This window comes from Alligator mississippiensis, chromosome 6 (genome assembly GCF_030867095.1).
Source record: "Alligator mississippiensis isolate rAllMis1 chromosome 6, rAllMis1, whole genome shotgun sequence".
Taxonomy (NCBI): domain Eukaryota; kingdom Metazoa; phylum Chordata; order Crocodylia; family Alligatoridae; genus Alligator; species Alligator mississippiensis.
Window position 1 is genome coordinate 93783515 of NC_081829.1, and position 16546 is coordinate 93800060.

The 16546-nt window shown below is 38.3% G+C and overlaps 1 protein-coding gene across 2 annotated transcripts in view; it reads left to right on the forward strand.

Moving 5' to 3' along the window:
- Positions 1–14540, forward strand: part of GPAM (glycerol-3-phosphate acyltransferase, mitochondrial) — a 38670-nt gene extending 24130 nt beyond the window's left edge. For both annotated transcript variants that reach the window (XM_014594667.3, XM_006277962.4), the window contains exons 15-21: positions 769–1033; positions 1711–1853; positions 3395–3472; positions 7651–7791; positions 8736–8925; positions 9055–9113; positions 11198–14540. In XM_014594667.3, the coding sequence (XP_014450153.1) occupies positions 769–1033; positions 1711–1853; positions 3395–3472; positions 7651–7791; positions 8736–8925; positions 9055–9113; positions 11198–11311 (990 nt within the window). In that variant the 3' untranslated portion in view covers positions 11312–14540. The remainder of the gene's footprint in view (positions 1–768; positions 1034–1710; positions 1854–3394; positions 3473–7650; positions 7792–8735; positions 8926–9054; positions 9114–11197) is intronic.
- Positions 14541–16546: the final 2006 nt, after the last annotated feature.

The window sequence follows — 16546 nt, forward strand, 5'->3', positions numbered from 1 at the left end:
GCCCCATCCGCCTGTTTTCCAGATCCTGTTGGATGTTCTGATCTGGCATTGGGGATGGAGCAGTGGACACCATTTGGCCATGCAGAGGGGGAAAGGGAGTATAGCCTGGCCCTGATTCAGGTGCAGGGGAGGAGGCATGGCCTGGCTGCAACTGGCAGTGCTAGGCTTGGGGTTTGGGAATTTGATGGGGGAGGGTGACCATATTACTGGCCACTGCTCCCCTACTGCCAAATTTCCCAGCCAGTGGGAAGCCCCTGGACCAGCTGTGATAGCTTCGTAGGTCACATTTGACCTGCCGGCCAGAGGTTGAGCACCCCTGGTTTTACGTGTTCTTGAAACTAGACAAGGAAATCCTCAAGCCCAATGCCGATTAAATAAAAGGTCTGTCAGCTAAGTTATCTTGGGTAATTATGACACTGGGGCACAGAGAGAAGACGAGATCTCTGAAGTATCCAGGTTAAGGTAAAGATAAGGTTTTATAGCGATAAACTACTTAGCAAACAAAACAGTCACGTCCTGCACTAGCTGCAGTTGCTGTGGGCTTTTAAGTTATGTGCACATGTCTGGTCAGAGGTGAAAAAAATCATGAGTTACATCAGCAAAATCTGTGCTAAAAGAAGAGACTCAGTTGTGGTTTAGATTATTGATGATAAATTATGCCTTCATGATTTATCTACTGTGTTTGGGGCTGCAGGTAGGTTTAGCCAGTCTTTTAAAATTCTGTCTTGCACAGTTTGTTTTTTTAACCTTGTGGCTCTGGTTGTTCAGGGAATTGATCTGTCCAAGTTGGTGGAAGACTTCTTCTCCATGAAGGAAGAGGTCCTGGCCCGTGACTTTGACTTGGGATTTTCCGGGAATTCTGAGGATGTTGTCATGCATGCTATCCACCTGCTGGGGAACTGTGTCACTATCACGAATACCAGCCGAAACAATGAGTTCTTCATCACTCCCAGCACAACTATCCCTGCTGTCTTTGAGCTCAACTTCTACAGCAATGGAGTACTCCACGTCTTCATTAATGAAGCCATTATTGGTATGTGTTTATATTTCAGCAAATCTAGCTGGAACTTTATTATTGCTTTATGATTCTTTTTATAGAGCTCTTCCTACATCATTAAGTTATTTAGGGTCAGAAACTTATTCCCTCCGTGCTTCACCCCATGTTCACAAAGCACAAATAGTCGAATGCATTCCAAGTTCCTTTTTGCCCAGCCTTACTTGAAAGGATCCATGTATTGATTACTGCCAAAAGCAGGATATCTGACTATACAGACCAATGCTTTGTTTCATCTTAAAATATTTTAATAAGATAATATTTTGTTTTACTTTTCATTAGCTGGTCATGGATGGGTTAGCAGCTTCCTCTTTCAGCTTGTATTCCACACTATTCTTAATGCTTATTAATGATTTGATCCAGATCACAGTTACGAGCTTCCTTACTTAACTTAGAGACTGTGATATGTAATCTTTTACTTTACTTCACGTTATCTTTTGAATTCTGGGATCTTCAATTACACAGCAGAGTGGTTCATGTGTTCATATTGTATATAGAATAATTTTATTTTTATTAATTGATAGACTTTTCAATTGCGTGCTTTAATCATTGCCAGTTTTAGAGCTCAGAATTTACTTGTTGTCAAGCTTAAATTTGCTTTATTAGAAAATCCGTAATGAAAACAAACTGCTTTTGTGTTCACATGTCTGCTGTAGCCTGCAGTCTTCACGCAGTACAAAGTAAAAGGCTTCGAAATGGAATCAATGGTACTTCTCCCAATATGATTAGCCAAGAACAACTGATCCGCAAAGCTGCCAGCTTGTGTTACTTGCTTTCCAATGAAGGCCCTGTCTCCCTGGTAGGTGAATTCCACTGTAGCATTTTCCATGTCTTAAAGTCTGTTCTGCCAATGTCTGCTTTCATTATTTTAGAGGGACAGAGTTTTCTTTTTTTCTAATATTTACTTTATTTTGATTCATTCTATGGCTGGGTGGGGGCATCCATAAAAAGAAGGAAAATACCATTGCTTGTAGTTGTTTCAACACAATGCCTCTACATTTGAATTAACATAGTTAATTAGAGTAGTGTACTTGAAATCATATGAACCAACCAACATGATATGAATATAACCAGTCAGTTTACCAGTTTTTCACAGCCAGATGATATGATATCAATGGGTATGGTGCTTACAACATGCTTGGAGGATTTGAAGGCATGTTTAGTGAATGCTTGTTGCTTCTATAAATGACAAAGTGCTAATACTGGCAGTGAGCCTGGAACTTGCCTGTTATTTTAGTAACAGACCTCTGCTAAACAAAATCTGCCAGTCTGTATCATGCTGCCAAGCTGTGTGATGTCTTTGTGACCTTAATAAACTTAAAACTGAAATTAAGACCACCAGAGCCATTGCATATGTGGCTGGAAGCAAAGCTGAAATCAGGCCTCCAGAATTTAGGGAATTTATCAAACACTGCAATAGTTATGCTTTGCCATTCCTAACATCTATTAGCAATTATATGTATGGTCTGACATAACGTATTTTGATTTCAAACCAGTAGAGGATTACTGGTAGGTATCTCGACTTTAGCATTATTAATTTATTGTATATCTTTAAAAACAACAAAACCAATCTGTTTTTCCTTGCTATTTGCAAATGCCTATTTGGAACCTGAGAAACTGTGTCCTTTCCCTACTGCTTTACTTCTCATGCTGGCAAGCATTTCTGTTTCCTCACCCCCTCCTCCTCACTGTGTGCACCATGGGATATTTGGCTTTTTTTGTTTGCTTGTTAATTGAGCGTAAACCATTTATTTTTTCTTCACGACAGCAGTATGGTTTGTGAAATGGAGCTTATTAGTAACCTTGTGCTCATTCTGCCTTTAGACTTAATGACAGGTTGTTTCCTTAATCCGCTGGACATTCCCTACCAGATTATAGCCACTGGGAAGGAAGTCACTTTTGGTTCTAAGCTTCTTAATTGTTTGTTTAAACTGTAGGGGAGTTTTTAGTTTTTAGATCTTACCTTACAGATTTATGAAGTTTTTTGTTTAAAGCTGTTCAATGATTAGTATTGATTCATTTAACAAAATCATAGCAAGATGGAAAATAACTGTTTTGGTCAGCTGATCCATCTTCTTACCAGTACAGGAATGTGCATTTCTCATACTCTTTGTATTATCTAATTTAAATATCCCACTGCCCTAGAATTTTGAAGCATGTGTCGGTGCAACCGAGGAATAAAAAATGCAGTAATGAAGTAGGGACAGGGGCAATGGGAACTTGCTTAAAAGGGAAAACACCAATATGCCAAGTAACAGTTTCATTGAGCAGGAAGGGAGGGAACTATACAGAATTGTTTGTTTATTTCTTTACTATAGTACTTCTTTTATTTTCATCCAGCCCTGCCAGATGTTATATCAAGTTTGCCATGAGGTAGTCGAAAGGTTTATACAGTATGGAATTCTTTTGGTGGCTGAGGTAAGGTGATGGAGATATTAAAACTTGTTTTTTGTTCTCATCTTAGCCTGGAATCCTTGGCTCTTTACTAGCTGTAAGAGTTACGTTAAGTTCTAATTTATCACTTGATATATAGAAAAATTAAGGAAACCCTGAAGTGAAATGTCTCCACTTCCTAAGAACAAGGTATTTTTGGTACAATCTCATTCTGATGATGTGGATGATGTTATTCATAGGTCCAGGAAGCCCTTAACATTAATTCTGAATGTGAGGAATATTTTACAGTACTTCTTTAGAGTGATTTGATACATGAGCCTTTGTAAATTTGAGCCACTCTGGGCATGTCTACATGCGTATTTACGCACACCTAAATTTAACATGCCTTTGCTTAAGGTGCATTAAGGCGATTTTAGATGCATGTCTACATGTGAACATGCTAACATGCATTACGGCACGTTAAATTTAGGTGCAAATAGCTAAGTCGCATTAGCGCACATGCAGATGCGCTGTGACATTAACGTGATATCCTGGTTTGTTCCTGGGGCTAAAGGACGGGAGGCTCAGAATATGTTTGCTTCCCTTGCTCTTCTGTGTGGTATAGATGCACCTTGGCTGGTCCCATGCATGAGGGCAGTACATTCTTAGCTTCCAGATTTAAGCCCAAAGGCTCCATTAACCAAACTATTTTTATTAACTAAAAGTGACTGACAATTTTGCATTTTTCTAACCTGTCAGAATTGAGTCACAGCACCACAACTATTTTAAATTTGGAAACTTAACACATATGTGACCACTTTTTTTCTGCAGCTCTCCAGTCTGTAAGGAAGCAGGATCAACATCCTCTTTTTGATGGCCTTTGGTCTGTTCTTTCCATTTGTGCCTCTTGTTCTTCTTCTCCTCGTGTATCTACACCACATTTAACAGCCTTTTGTTCTGTCCCAGGTTCATTTTTAGCATCACGTAGTTGCATGGGTAACACTCAAGTTTGAACCATCTCTCAACTTAACTATCTAATATCAGATTCCTTGTGGTGTCTTTAATCCCTGTCTATTTACTGTGCAAAACATCCTTAATACCCTGTATTCTGACCAGCCATTAGGGAGTTTTACTGAAAGCATCTTGCTTACAATTAACACTTAATCCTGCAGGAAGCTGTGCTAGTTCTGGCACTGATTTTGTGATCCTGTTGCCATCACCCTTTGTTTTTATTCTCTGGTGTGTTCTATCGCAGTTTCATCCTTGTGCCATAACATTGAGTAGCCTCTTCCCTGATCCAGTCCTTTTACTGACCTTTGGCTGCACGCTGCCCCGAAAGCTAAAATAATGGTGACACGCATCATCCGTCTGGGTTCTTATAGTAGACCCCTTACTGTGGTATCTGAATGCTAGAAAAAGAGAATATTGTTCCCATCATCAGATTTCTTAGACTAAAACAGTACCATTTCAATTGTCTCCTGTTTCTTTTATGCGGGCTTTTGTATTGCTGTTCCTGACATTGAATTTTTGGATGTTTTTACTCATTTTTTGTGGTGCTTCCCTTGACCAAAATGAGAACAGACTCTTCTACCTTAGCATCTTTGTTTACTGTATCAGTTCAGACATGTTGATATCCTTATCTCTCGACTATTCTGTGCAATTGTCCTAATATAATCTCTCGATCTATTAGATCTGCCACTTTCTGAAAGGTATCCTCATTACTGTCTCCAAGCCACTCCACTACTTTTTAAATGTGTTTTATGCTCACATTTTCTATTCTGGTGCTTTCAGTCTTCATCTGACATAGATAGCGTACCTACCGTGGTTACATTACTTACTTTTCTGCAAAACCCATGTGCTGTCTTGCCCTGTGCGTTTCTCCTTAATTCACTCAGCAAGGCCACTGTATAGTGTAAATATTTTTTATCGACTAGAAGAAAAGGATACAGATGTTGATTTCCAATTTATTTTGCTGTCAGCAGCAAATTGTGAAAAGCGGATTGTTCCCCACAGTTTTGGATATATTTTCTTGGTACTTTCTAAGCCTTATCTCTCAGAGAGATTTCTACTTTAGCATCTTTTGATTATTACATTTGATTTCTTTATGGTGGATACCATAAAATATACATAAATTTCCTAGTCAGTTGAACTTGCTAGTGCTATTTGTACGTTTTCATGGTTCCTTTTCCCCTTTTATTCCAGTGCCGCCTCTGTTGTCCATTATGAGCTGAAACACTCCTTACATAACATTATTTTTTTTCAGTTCTTTTTTTTCCCTTTTCTGCTGCTTTTGTTGCTTCTCTCAGGTAAATCTGGGCTTTAATCATGCTTTTCAGCATAAGAATTGTTGTGGAGTCTGTCTCCATATACTTGTCACTCATTAGATCTTAAAGCATTTTTCAAACAAATGTGTGTGTAAAACATTGGGATTGAAATTACTTTTTTTCTCTTGAACATGTGCTTAACATTTCCAGGGGTTTGTATCTGAGGATATAAAATATCAGTTGTTTTCATACTATGTCCTCTCAATTGGCTATTTATCAACATACTGATCCTTGGATACTTTTGACTTGTATTGTACCTCACTAGGTTACCTCTTCATTTACCTACAGACTATGTCACCTTGTTAAAATGCTTTTTTTTTTTGCTAGGACAGGTTTTCAGTGTTTCATCATGAATTTCTTCAAAAGCTCCTCCTACACTGTTAAATTTCAGCCATTTCCATCATCGCCTAAAGCTCTTCCAGGGTCATTTAACTTAATCAGCTCCTTAACTCACTTTTCTCATTTACTTTGGATATCTTCAGTCCTTTTCTTGACACCAGGGTCTGCTTCTAAATTATATCGACTTTATACAAGCCCTCCAATTACTTTACCAGCCTTTGTAAAAATTTCATGTCAGTGAGTATAATGCTCTTTAACACAAGAACAACACACCTGCTTACAGATTTGAGACTATTTAGTCTCAAAAAAATCTGAAACCCCTTCTTGTTGCAGGTAGACATTTTCTTGCTTAAGTACAAGAGTTGATCTACAACTGACATCGTGCCTTTCTAAGTCAGTAAAATGCCCGTTCCTCTATGCAGCCAGCTTCAGTTAAGGGTACATTATTAGGAAATGTAAGATACAGCAGTTCAGCCTAAATTAATTGCAAAAAAAATCAGCAGTGTTAACAACAGAACCAAAGGAAGCCTATCCTCTGAGATTATATTTTTGGTTAACACAATTGCATAAGAATGCGTTGTGTATAGTGTTAATGCAGTGTATTCAGAGTCATAAGAAGGCTGCTGCACTTCACAGTATAATCTGGACATACTGCTTTGTCAGAAGTTACCCAGCTGAAAACCTTAGTGTCTTATGGCAGCTCAGTTACTTGTTTGCATGTCTTCATTTTTTGGATGTCTAAATATGTCCCTGTCCTAGTTCTATGTTAGAGAAAAATTCTTAAAAGTTAGGGAAATTATGAAATCTCCCCAGTCCCTCACCTTTTCAGAAGTATAAAGATCACTTTACTGAAAGCATTGCCAAACATGCATCCCATCTAAAGCTAGAGGAAGGATACACTAGCATGCTCTGATGATCAGCACAGAGACTGCAAACAGGCAAGTAAGTTAGAGTCGAGACTTCCTCTGAAAATGCATTGCCATGTTAGACCTGAATGCTACCTGCTCAAGTAGATGTGATACACTGTACAGAGAGATGTTATATCTCAGGTAGGCAGGATTCAAACCATTTAGATTAAAATCAACTCTTGGCGTTTTCAGCTACTGCAAAGCTAAGAGATAATTGTAATTACTACTTGCAAGCTTATGGCTGTGTTCTGTACTAGCTGAATTTCCAAAGTGGTCTGCATATATAGCAGCATGTAAGTCCAGTTCAGCATTTCATCCTTGAGTTGATAGTTATGGGCAATTGTTACAAAGTCCATGTCCAAATAAACTCTTAACCTCCCACCTAAACACAGAGGAAGGACATGTCTTAGTTTTTTTTGGTACTTGGAATTGCCGGAGCAAGTTGGATGGGGCACCTTTTCCATTCAAAGGAGCAAAAACAATCTTCCACGTACCTTAGTCTGGTCTCAATAGTATCTCAGCCAGCTGTTTCTTGTTGCACTATCCAGTGCATTAAGAACTTACAAGTCACCAAACTGACTGGGCCATGTACGATTTAAGAGTCAGAGTTTGTTTTTCTGTGTATTTACCCCTTTGTCCTTCTGAATTTTAGCAGGATGATCAGGAGGATCTTAGCCCAAGTCTTACAGAGCAGCAATGGGATAAAAAACTTCCTGAACCTTTGTCTTGGAGGAGTGATGAGGAGGATGAAGATAGTGACTTCGGAGAAGAACAAAGGGACTGTTATCTCAAGGTACCGTATTTAAGGTTATCAACAAGAGCGAGGCATGTTTTTAGAGTTAAAGTTAAGTAACTCTCAGCTTATCAGTTCAGTTGGGGGAAAATAATAAGACTTCTCTTTCTGATCATTCCCAGCATTAAAGTCAGCAATAGTCTGCTACAATCAGTAAAACCTCCTTTTTTCCCTGAAAAAGACCAGCTCTCTGAGGAAACTTCAGATAATCTGCTGGCAAAGTCTACATAACTTGGGGTGGAATGGCCAATGTGGTGAAAGCTGCTACAGGCTTTAGTATCCCAAAGGGTCCTAAAGATTGTACTATATTACTAATAACACATGCACCAAAGGTGGGCATACACTGTTAGTGTGTATTTTTCTGATTCGTGGTGTGTTATTCCATATGTATACTGTATTTTTATGGTGTGTATGTATGTGTGTACACAAAGTAATTAGTGACCCAAACCATCCCTGAAAATAAGGTTTCCGGTTACAAATACCACTGCATACATCCTGGCTAGAAACCTGATTCCGTTGTTTATTGGAAAATAAATTATTAATTTTCTTGTTGACCTAATGGAAGTACAGTTGAGATATTAGTACTTGGAAGCCAGCGCTCATCTCTAAAACAATGAAATGTGATTGTGCTATTTATTGCGAAGCATAATGGCCTCTAACTGTTTTTAACTAGTAAAATAATATTACACAGTTAATGGCCTGAGGAGGGTGGGGAATGTGTGTGACTATATGTGTGTTTTGTAGAGTGGTTTTCTTTATGTTTAAACATCTGCGTTTTCATTTACAGTAATAATGAGCAGTCATATTTCGTGTACTGTCTCCCAGAATTCCTAGCGACTGGCTATAACCCACCCATGTGTACTATTTTGGTGTTTAGTGTATCTCTGTTCACCTTTTCACTTCCGCCAGCTTCATTCACATGTGTTGCCATTGCCTCTACTTAGGTGAGCCAGTCTCAGGAACACCAGCAGTACATCACCTTCCTGCAAAGGCTGTTGGGGCCTTTATTGGAGGCGTACAGCTCTGCTGCTGCCTTTATCCACAACTTTAGCGGCCCTGTATCAGAAAGGGAGTATCTACAAAAGCTACACAAATACTTAATAAGCAGGACAGAGAAAAATGTTGCGATGTATGGTAAGTCTGACAGCATCTCCCTGAAAAAAACGAGTCATGATTTCATTTGTTGATTTTATTTCTATCATTCCTCATTACATCAGTGTCCCAAATGTAACCACAAATGTTTTCTCCCCTACCATCTCATAGCTGAGAGTGCTACCTATTGCCTTGTGAAAAATGCTGTGAAAGTCTTCAAGGATATGGGGGTAAGTGTTTTATAGTCAAAACTTGATACAGCAGAATCCATTCAAAGGTGACCTAATAAAATCCAGACTGACTGCCCAGGAATCCTGTGCAATGACAGGCTTTAGTTCTGCATTTTCTTGCGTACTTCACGCCCCCAAATAAGACATGCATCTTGTTTTTGAAAGGCAGAAAGTAGAAAAGAGTTATATCTGACTCTTTGCACTAGAGAAAATCCTGGAAAAATAGGCTGCAAGCAACACACTTAGTCTTTTTGGCAGGGTCAGTCGTGCTGGGTTGTGTCCCAGCACAGCTAATCCAATTGATGGGCCGTGACCAGCATTGCCTGGGGCCATTGTCCTGTAGGATTGGGACTCTGAATCCCCAGAACTTCCTGTCCAGGTGGCTGGGGCGGAAGTATAAACCGCACCATAAATGAACAGACATCCGCTGCAAAAAGTGCACAAACAATTACTGTACTAGAAATGTTGGTCATATGTGATGCAACAAGGAACAAGGGTGTTAGTTTGGATTTTGTGCCACCATAAAAAAATGTATGCTGGCACAAAAGCAGCATCTGTTTGCAGCCAGTGTCCAAGAAGCCTGTCATCCTTGGAGATTCCCATTCTATAGATTTTAGGGCTTCAGGGGAAGGGTAACATTGCCCTTACCGCTGCTGAGAAAAATTGAGTGACAAGAAGTGAGAAACTTTCATGGTGGACTGTGGTGCTGCCATGTCTTGGTCGATGAGATGGTGGGAAAGCTAGTAGACCATCCCTGTGAACCTCACATTTCAAGGGAAAATCATGATAGAATTGGTCTCTTGCATAACTGGTACATGTAGGACATCTGAAATGATCTCTAACACCTTGAATTGTGAACTGCCTGTCTGGATTTTCCACAGCAGTATTTTTGTCTACTGCTGTGCAATCTTACGGACTTCTTGAGTGTAAGATGAAGACCTTTTTTCCCCCTATTTTGAAAGTTTGAGTTTAGGCAAAAGAATACTAAGTAAGAGTTATTAAACACCTTTCAAGTCTTTGGTCCTGATTTCTTGAGTTTTAAATGAGCTAGTGGAATGAAGGCAAGTTTCTAGAGACTGTTAAATGTATTTTGGGAAGCTGCTTTTATGAAAGCATTCATCAAACCTAGCATATTGCAGTGCTGTTTGGATAATGGTACTAGGTGACATCTGTTCTTGCATCTGCTCGTAGCATTTAATTCAAACCCTTGTTTTTAAAAGTAGACAACTGAGTTTGAATTACACATTGCCTTCAATCACATTGTATCCCATAACAGCTGTGAGTACTAGTCTGATTATCATACACTGCACGCTTTTCCACAAAGAGTTTCTCATAAACAAGGTGCTTGCAGATGGAGAACAAAAAAGTCCTGCCTGCCAAGGTTTTCCTTACAGGAGACGTTGCAGTTTGTTTTTGAATTCCATCATTTTTTAATACTTCTGTTGGGTATTTCACTGGTCAAATAAAGCTTGGTCAATTGACCAGTCAAATATCAATTAAAAATTGTAAAAAAATGCCAGTAGGTCCAAATAAGACACAGAAAAAGGAACAAACTTTCCATTAAGAAGTGTGTCAAAAAACAACAAAAAAAAATATTTCTATCAAGAAAACTACAAAAAAGTAGTGATTTTTTTGTAAAATTGCTATAATCTTTGACTGGTCAAAAAATATATAGCCAATTGACCTAGTCAGTCGACAGTATTTGACCCGTCGGCTGACTGGCTTGCCAACTCTAGTTTCAATTGACTAATGTTAATGCTCCCTTGCTTAGAAAGAATCTTTCAAAAGATGGGTTTTCCAGACCTTTCTTCCAAATTACAGCTTCTCTCTGTGTCAAACTTCCTCTTTCTTCCATGCTGTTTTATGCCTCAATGATAAGTGGACTCAAAAGATATCTAGAAGACTGTCAGCTCTTGTGCTAGAAAGAGAGAAAAATCCATATCATTTGCTATAGTGTATGCTTGATTGTAGTGAGCAGCTGTTGTAAGAAACTCATAAACTTCTCTACATTCTCCATTACAAATAATAAGGGACTTTGCTTGAAGGTGTTCAGTAACATCCATGTCTTCGTCCCTGTGCTTTAGGTTTTCAAGGAGACCAAACAGAGGGAGACTATTTTGGAACTGAGCAGTACTTTCCTACCTCAGCACAACCGACAAAAGCTGCTGGAATTCATTTTGAGCTTTGTTGTACTGTAAACCACGTTTAGTATCTTTTGCTAGTGAAGTGGAAACAGGTTTGGAGACTGTTGCAGAGCCTGAGGGCATTCAGAGTGTAAGGTGCGACTGATTTGGTAAGGCCTTATCTGACTTGAATCACTGGAAGACAAGTGCCTTCTTAGATGTGTGGATTTCTTACAGTCCCAATCCGGTTATAATTCAGTTACGCACAGATGACACTTTGGATACAAGTGATTAACCATGTTTGCAAAAAATAAAAATAAAAAAAAATATCAGACTAAAGCTAGAAAACTGGAATTTTATCAGTGTTACATTTTGCATAACTACTTTTAAAAACTGACTGTGACAGATGCACAAATGCAGATAATTGTGATCTGACCCTGAGAACTTGAGTTTAGTGGAAACGCTGCTTCTGACATCATCAAGTAATCCCCATTTCAGCCCAGTTTATTGTTTAAAGTAAATGGTTTATAAAGATTTGCATAGTCCATGTATACTCTGTGGGGAAAAAGCCATAGTTTTTCATAAATGTTAGAATGTAACATAAATGCCAAAATCCTAATGAGAATAACAGGTATGGACACTTGAGAATAATAGTCAGTTGAATAGCAGTTGATTGTAAAATGATCTGTTACTGGACACACACTAGCACTATTCAGTCTGCGTAGTGCAATAGTAAATTGCATTAGTCTCTGTTATCATGATAGAACAGAGTAGTAGCATTTTTTATCATGGGTTGTTGTTCTAACCTTTGATAGAAATAAGAAAATAATTTTCCTAAAACATGAATGTATTCTAACCATTTAGATTTTGTATTTACTACAAAAAGATAAGAAGACATTGATGATTTTAGATAATACTGTGACAGATTTTATGTTTTTTGAATTAGAGTATTTTAAGAGTGAGAGATGAACTCTCAGGTTCTTAGTGCGTATTGCTTACTGGATGGCATTGTCTTTTCATTTTGACTGTAAAAAAATCAGCAATAACATGGCAATCTTGCAGAATTGAATTCTCCAACCCCTGTTAAACTCCAGAAGAGCATATTCCCATGCTGCCTTTTGCTGCTGAGCAGATTTAGCTTGTGATGCACTGGCAACCTTTGCTAAAACACACACATTTTTTGATTGTGACCCAGTTTGGGCTTTGAAATGTTCATTAAGGGGTTCTGTCTTTTAACACAAGAACACCCTGGTCTTGCAGCCTGCTGTTTGAGCAGAGGTTCATTCACATCCAGAGCCCTTGTGGGCATCAGTTTTAACTCTATGCTGGCACATATCAGATTGCAAGCTGCGATCTTGCACTTTCGCTCACTCGATACGAGTTGAAGCAATAAGTCTGTGAGGCACAAAGCCAGTTTGCTTGTGAAATGTGTGTTTCCTCATTTGATTTTTCTAACTCCTGAGAAAAATCAAACATTTCTGCCCCAGTAATGTTTCATGTGATTGTTCCATCTCATCCTTGCAGGTAAAACAAACACTACATTTATGAAAATCCATGTTGTTTAATTTAATGTTGGAAGAGACTACCTGAATGACAGGCTTTGCACAGTCACTGCTATATGCAATTTGAGTCTGCATTCAGAGTAGATTGTGTTTAACTGTACATTTATTAACAAAAATATTTCTATGAATTGACTGGTTAAATGCTATTAACAGTTGAAAGTTGCAGTGTATGGTTTGTTAGCAGCATCACTTACCACTGTGAGGCATTGCATGTGTGCTGTCACTAAACTAGGTGCTCTTCAACATTTAAAAGAAAAGAATCTGAACCAAAGTTGCATCAACACAGGGAAGGAAACTGACCATAAAATTGCTTTTGCTTTTACGTCCTTTACCGTCTCCAGCAGGATAGCCGGGTTTTTTCTACTAAAATTGACCAGCTATTTAGAGAGCAATTTCATCTTATCCGAGTAATCGTGCATTGTTTCGTAACCAGATGTACTCTCTCCATAGCAATTGTTAAGGTGGCTGATGACTTCCACTTAAAGTCAACCAAGACTAGGTGCTTGTAAATCTATAACGTCTCATAGTTTACTGCACTTCAGTAAATTTTGAAGTGTATATAATAGCAGTGTGTGTATAAAATAAACTGAAAAATAAAACCCAAGCAATATGAAGCAAATGAAACTAGGTTTTAATGACAATATTCTGCCTAATTGAGAGATACTAGATAGAAGATCCAGGAGCTAGCTTGGAGACCCGAATGTAATTGCTAAATGTTACAACAGAAGACAGTTTATCTGTTAGACTATGAAAAACTGGCTTATCTAAGGCAGTGAGTGGGTGGTGTAATATGCATGTAAATAAATATTAATATTTGTCATACACCGAGGGAGGGTATGCCTTTAAAACTAGTATGGAATTTTAATTTGAAAACCTCAATGTGTAGGGAAATTATGTGTAATGAATGACGTGCTTGCCTAAGAAGCTTTTCCTTTTTGTGGCAAGTGTGTCTTCTGTATGTATGCATGTGTATGTGCAGATAAGATGTGTGATGGCTATGCTTTTCCCTAAAAGTAAAATATCTTTAAAGACTAGCAGGCTGTAATAGTAAAAACACTTTTACACTGGATTTGGCCTACTACAGTCTTTAACTTCTCAAGCCTCCTTTTACCGATTAATTTTCATATCAATACAAATGACAGGAGGTTGGCCCTGAATGCCACAAATGTATTTGTTAACAGTTTACTTCTTTAAAAAATATAGTCTCACAAATCACCGTGCTCTTCTGAGCATACTGGTAGATACTTACGTGCTTAAAGGCTTTGTAGGATCAGGATCTATTGAAGCATGAACAAGATGATAAATCTTTCCGTGTTAGTTCTGTGAATTTTATTTTGCAATAACTGAGATTTAAAACCTCCCTTTTTTCCCTTTTTCAAGAGCCTGTAAATTTGTGGACACATTTGCGCCTTACCAATAACTGTATTAAACATACAATCCTTCTCTTTGGCAATACGGGACTTAATTCTAATATCTTCAGTTTGAAAGTGCATACACTTGAATTTAACTAACTGCCTTCTCTGTAAAGACATGTCAGAATGATCTTATTTAAAAGAATATTCAGCCTGGAAGTGCTGTTAAATATGACTGCAACTGTGTGTCCGTGAGCTTTGACACTTACTTCCATGAAAATGTTAACACATTTTGTTGCTTGTTCCATGTAATACTGTATCTATTGTAAGAAGCACAAAGGTGAACTGTAGTTTTATTTTAATAAATTAAACTGTTTTGTGCTAATACAGCATTTGACAACTTGTAGATTTTGTTAAGAAATAATGTAGTAAAATAAGTCTTTAAGACTTCCTTCTTCACCAAATATTTTCTATCTTGACAGGTATTATGAAGTAATAGAAAGGAATCTCATAACAGTTTGGGATTCAGGAGAATTTTTATACCAGTTTATTCTGCCGGTTTATAATTTCCTTGTTGTCCATTGCATTGTTTCTTAAAGAGCAGTTGGAATACTGAGCAAGAAGGACCACTGTCTGATCTGGCATGTCAGTTCCTATGCTTGTGTGTAGAGAATAGTATAGGATGGTACAAGAAACCATGAGAGTCTAACAAGAAAAGGTAAACTTCCACTGAACCTCAAGCAATGTCTTTTTTCTTACAATTAATCTCCCAAACAAGATATGAGCCTTATAACTGGAGATATTAAAAGTGGATGGGTCCAAAGCACGGGGTTCGGTGGGGAGCTGCAGAAGATAAGGAAGAGGACTAAAAGACCATAACACAAAATCTGATGAACAAACCTACCTGTACGGTGTCCAGTGATAACAATGTCACGGCCAATTTTTATGGGCCTGATGCCACTTAGTTATTTCCCTGTGGGTTCTGAAAATGTGGGCGTCTAGAAGACAACACATTTCCTTTCAGCCCAGTCTGTAAAAGCGGGTTGAGTTTGGAACCCTTAATGGTGTTTTCTAATATCCAGCCAGTAGTTTATGTCTTCAGTTTTGTTGTTCACCTTTAAGCACGTTAAGGCATTGCTACCGTACAGTGCTGAATACAGTCTTCTTGCTGCATAGGAATGGGTGGAATGGCTTAGAACAGGAATAAAACTTTTACTTGAAGTTCAGTCGGAGCACTGTGTACAGTGGGTGCAACCTTTCTTTGGCACAAGGAAAAGTCAGTTGTATCATATTCTACAAGTTTTTGTTGCTGCAACGGATTGTGGGATGTGGATTAAAGCAAGAGACCTTACATGGGGTGGCATTGGTGTTAAAGTAGTTGGAGAAGGGATGACAATTGTTTGCTGAGTGGGCCTTGGAGATGATGGGACTGGAGATGATGAGACTTTCTCCTGTGCTAGGTGCATGAACTATTTCAAAAGGCTGTAAAATTAGCTCCAAATCCTTTTGGGTTGCTGCTGCATCTTGTCACTGAATAGTGCTGTTCTTGTACCTCTTTTATTGCCTTCCAGTCAAAGGTTGCTCCACCACTCTGCTGTTCCCTTTTGGAGTCCTACACAGTTCTGTTTGCTTGTCCAAAGGGGTCACTAAACTCCTAATCTGAGTTTGAGGAAGCTGTGAAACTCCTAATTCTGTTCTTCCAGATCAGTTCTTTGTATGGCTATTCAAAACTCTGTCACTGAACAATCCGTGTTGTGCCGTAAGTCTGACGGCTCCCAGCGAATAACCAAATACATCTGCATGAGACTTCAATGCAGTAAAACCTACAGAGCAGATTTCTACTTGGAGCTTTTTTTTGTTGTACTCTGATTGGAGAATGAATCAAACTTTGACTGTAACTGATGTTTGTAAGAGACCTCATGCAAGCAAGGCTAAAAAGAAATTAATTGAGAAATCTTGGCTTAGATAGGGAACTAAAAATCAATTATCTCCCAGGGTTTGTCTAAAACCTAATTTTTATCAGTGATAACCTTACATGTGGGTTATTTTCTGTGTAAATATCTTTCTATTTCCCAATCTATTTAAAATTTCAAATTAAATGCCTTATCTCCATTTTTTTCTTAATTTAATTTTGCTTGTAATAACATCTCATCAAGCTGATTTAAAAGGATCACTTAATTGGAGCTGTGCATTATGTTCTCTTGTAGACAAGGGCATGTTCTCAGCTGCCCTTTGCTTTTAAAAAGCTAAGAGATCCATGTTGTCCTGAATAATAGTTCTTTTTTCAAATGTCTTTGCAAACATTAATTAGGCCTCGCATCTCTCCAGGGCCTGAAGTATTATCCCCATTTAATTTTTCTGGCCAGCTGCCCCATCTGTTACGAAATCTTTCTAAG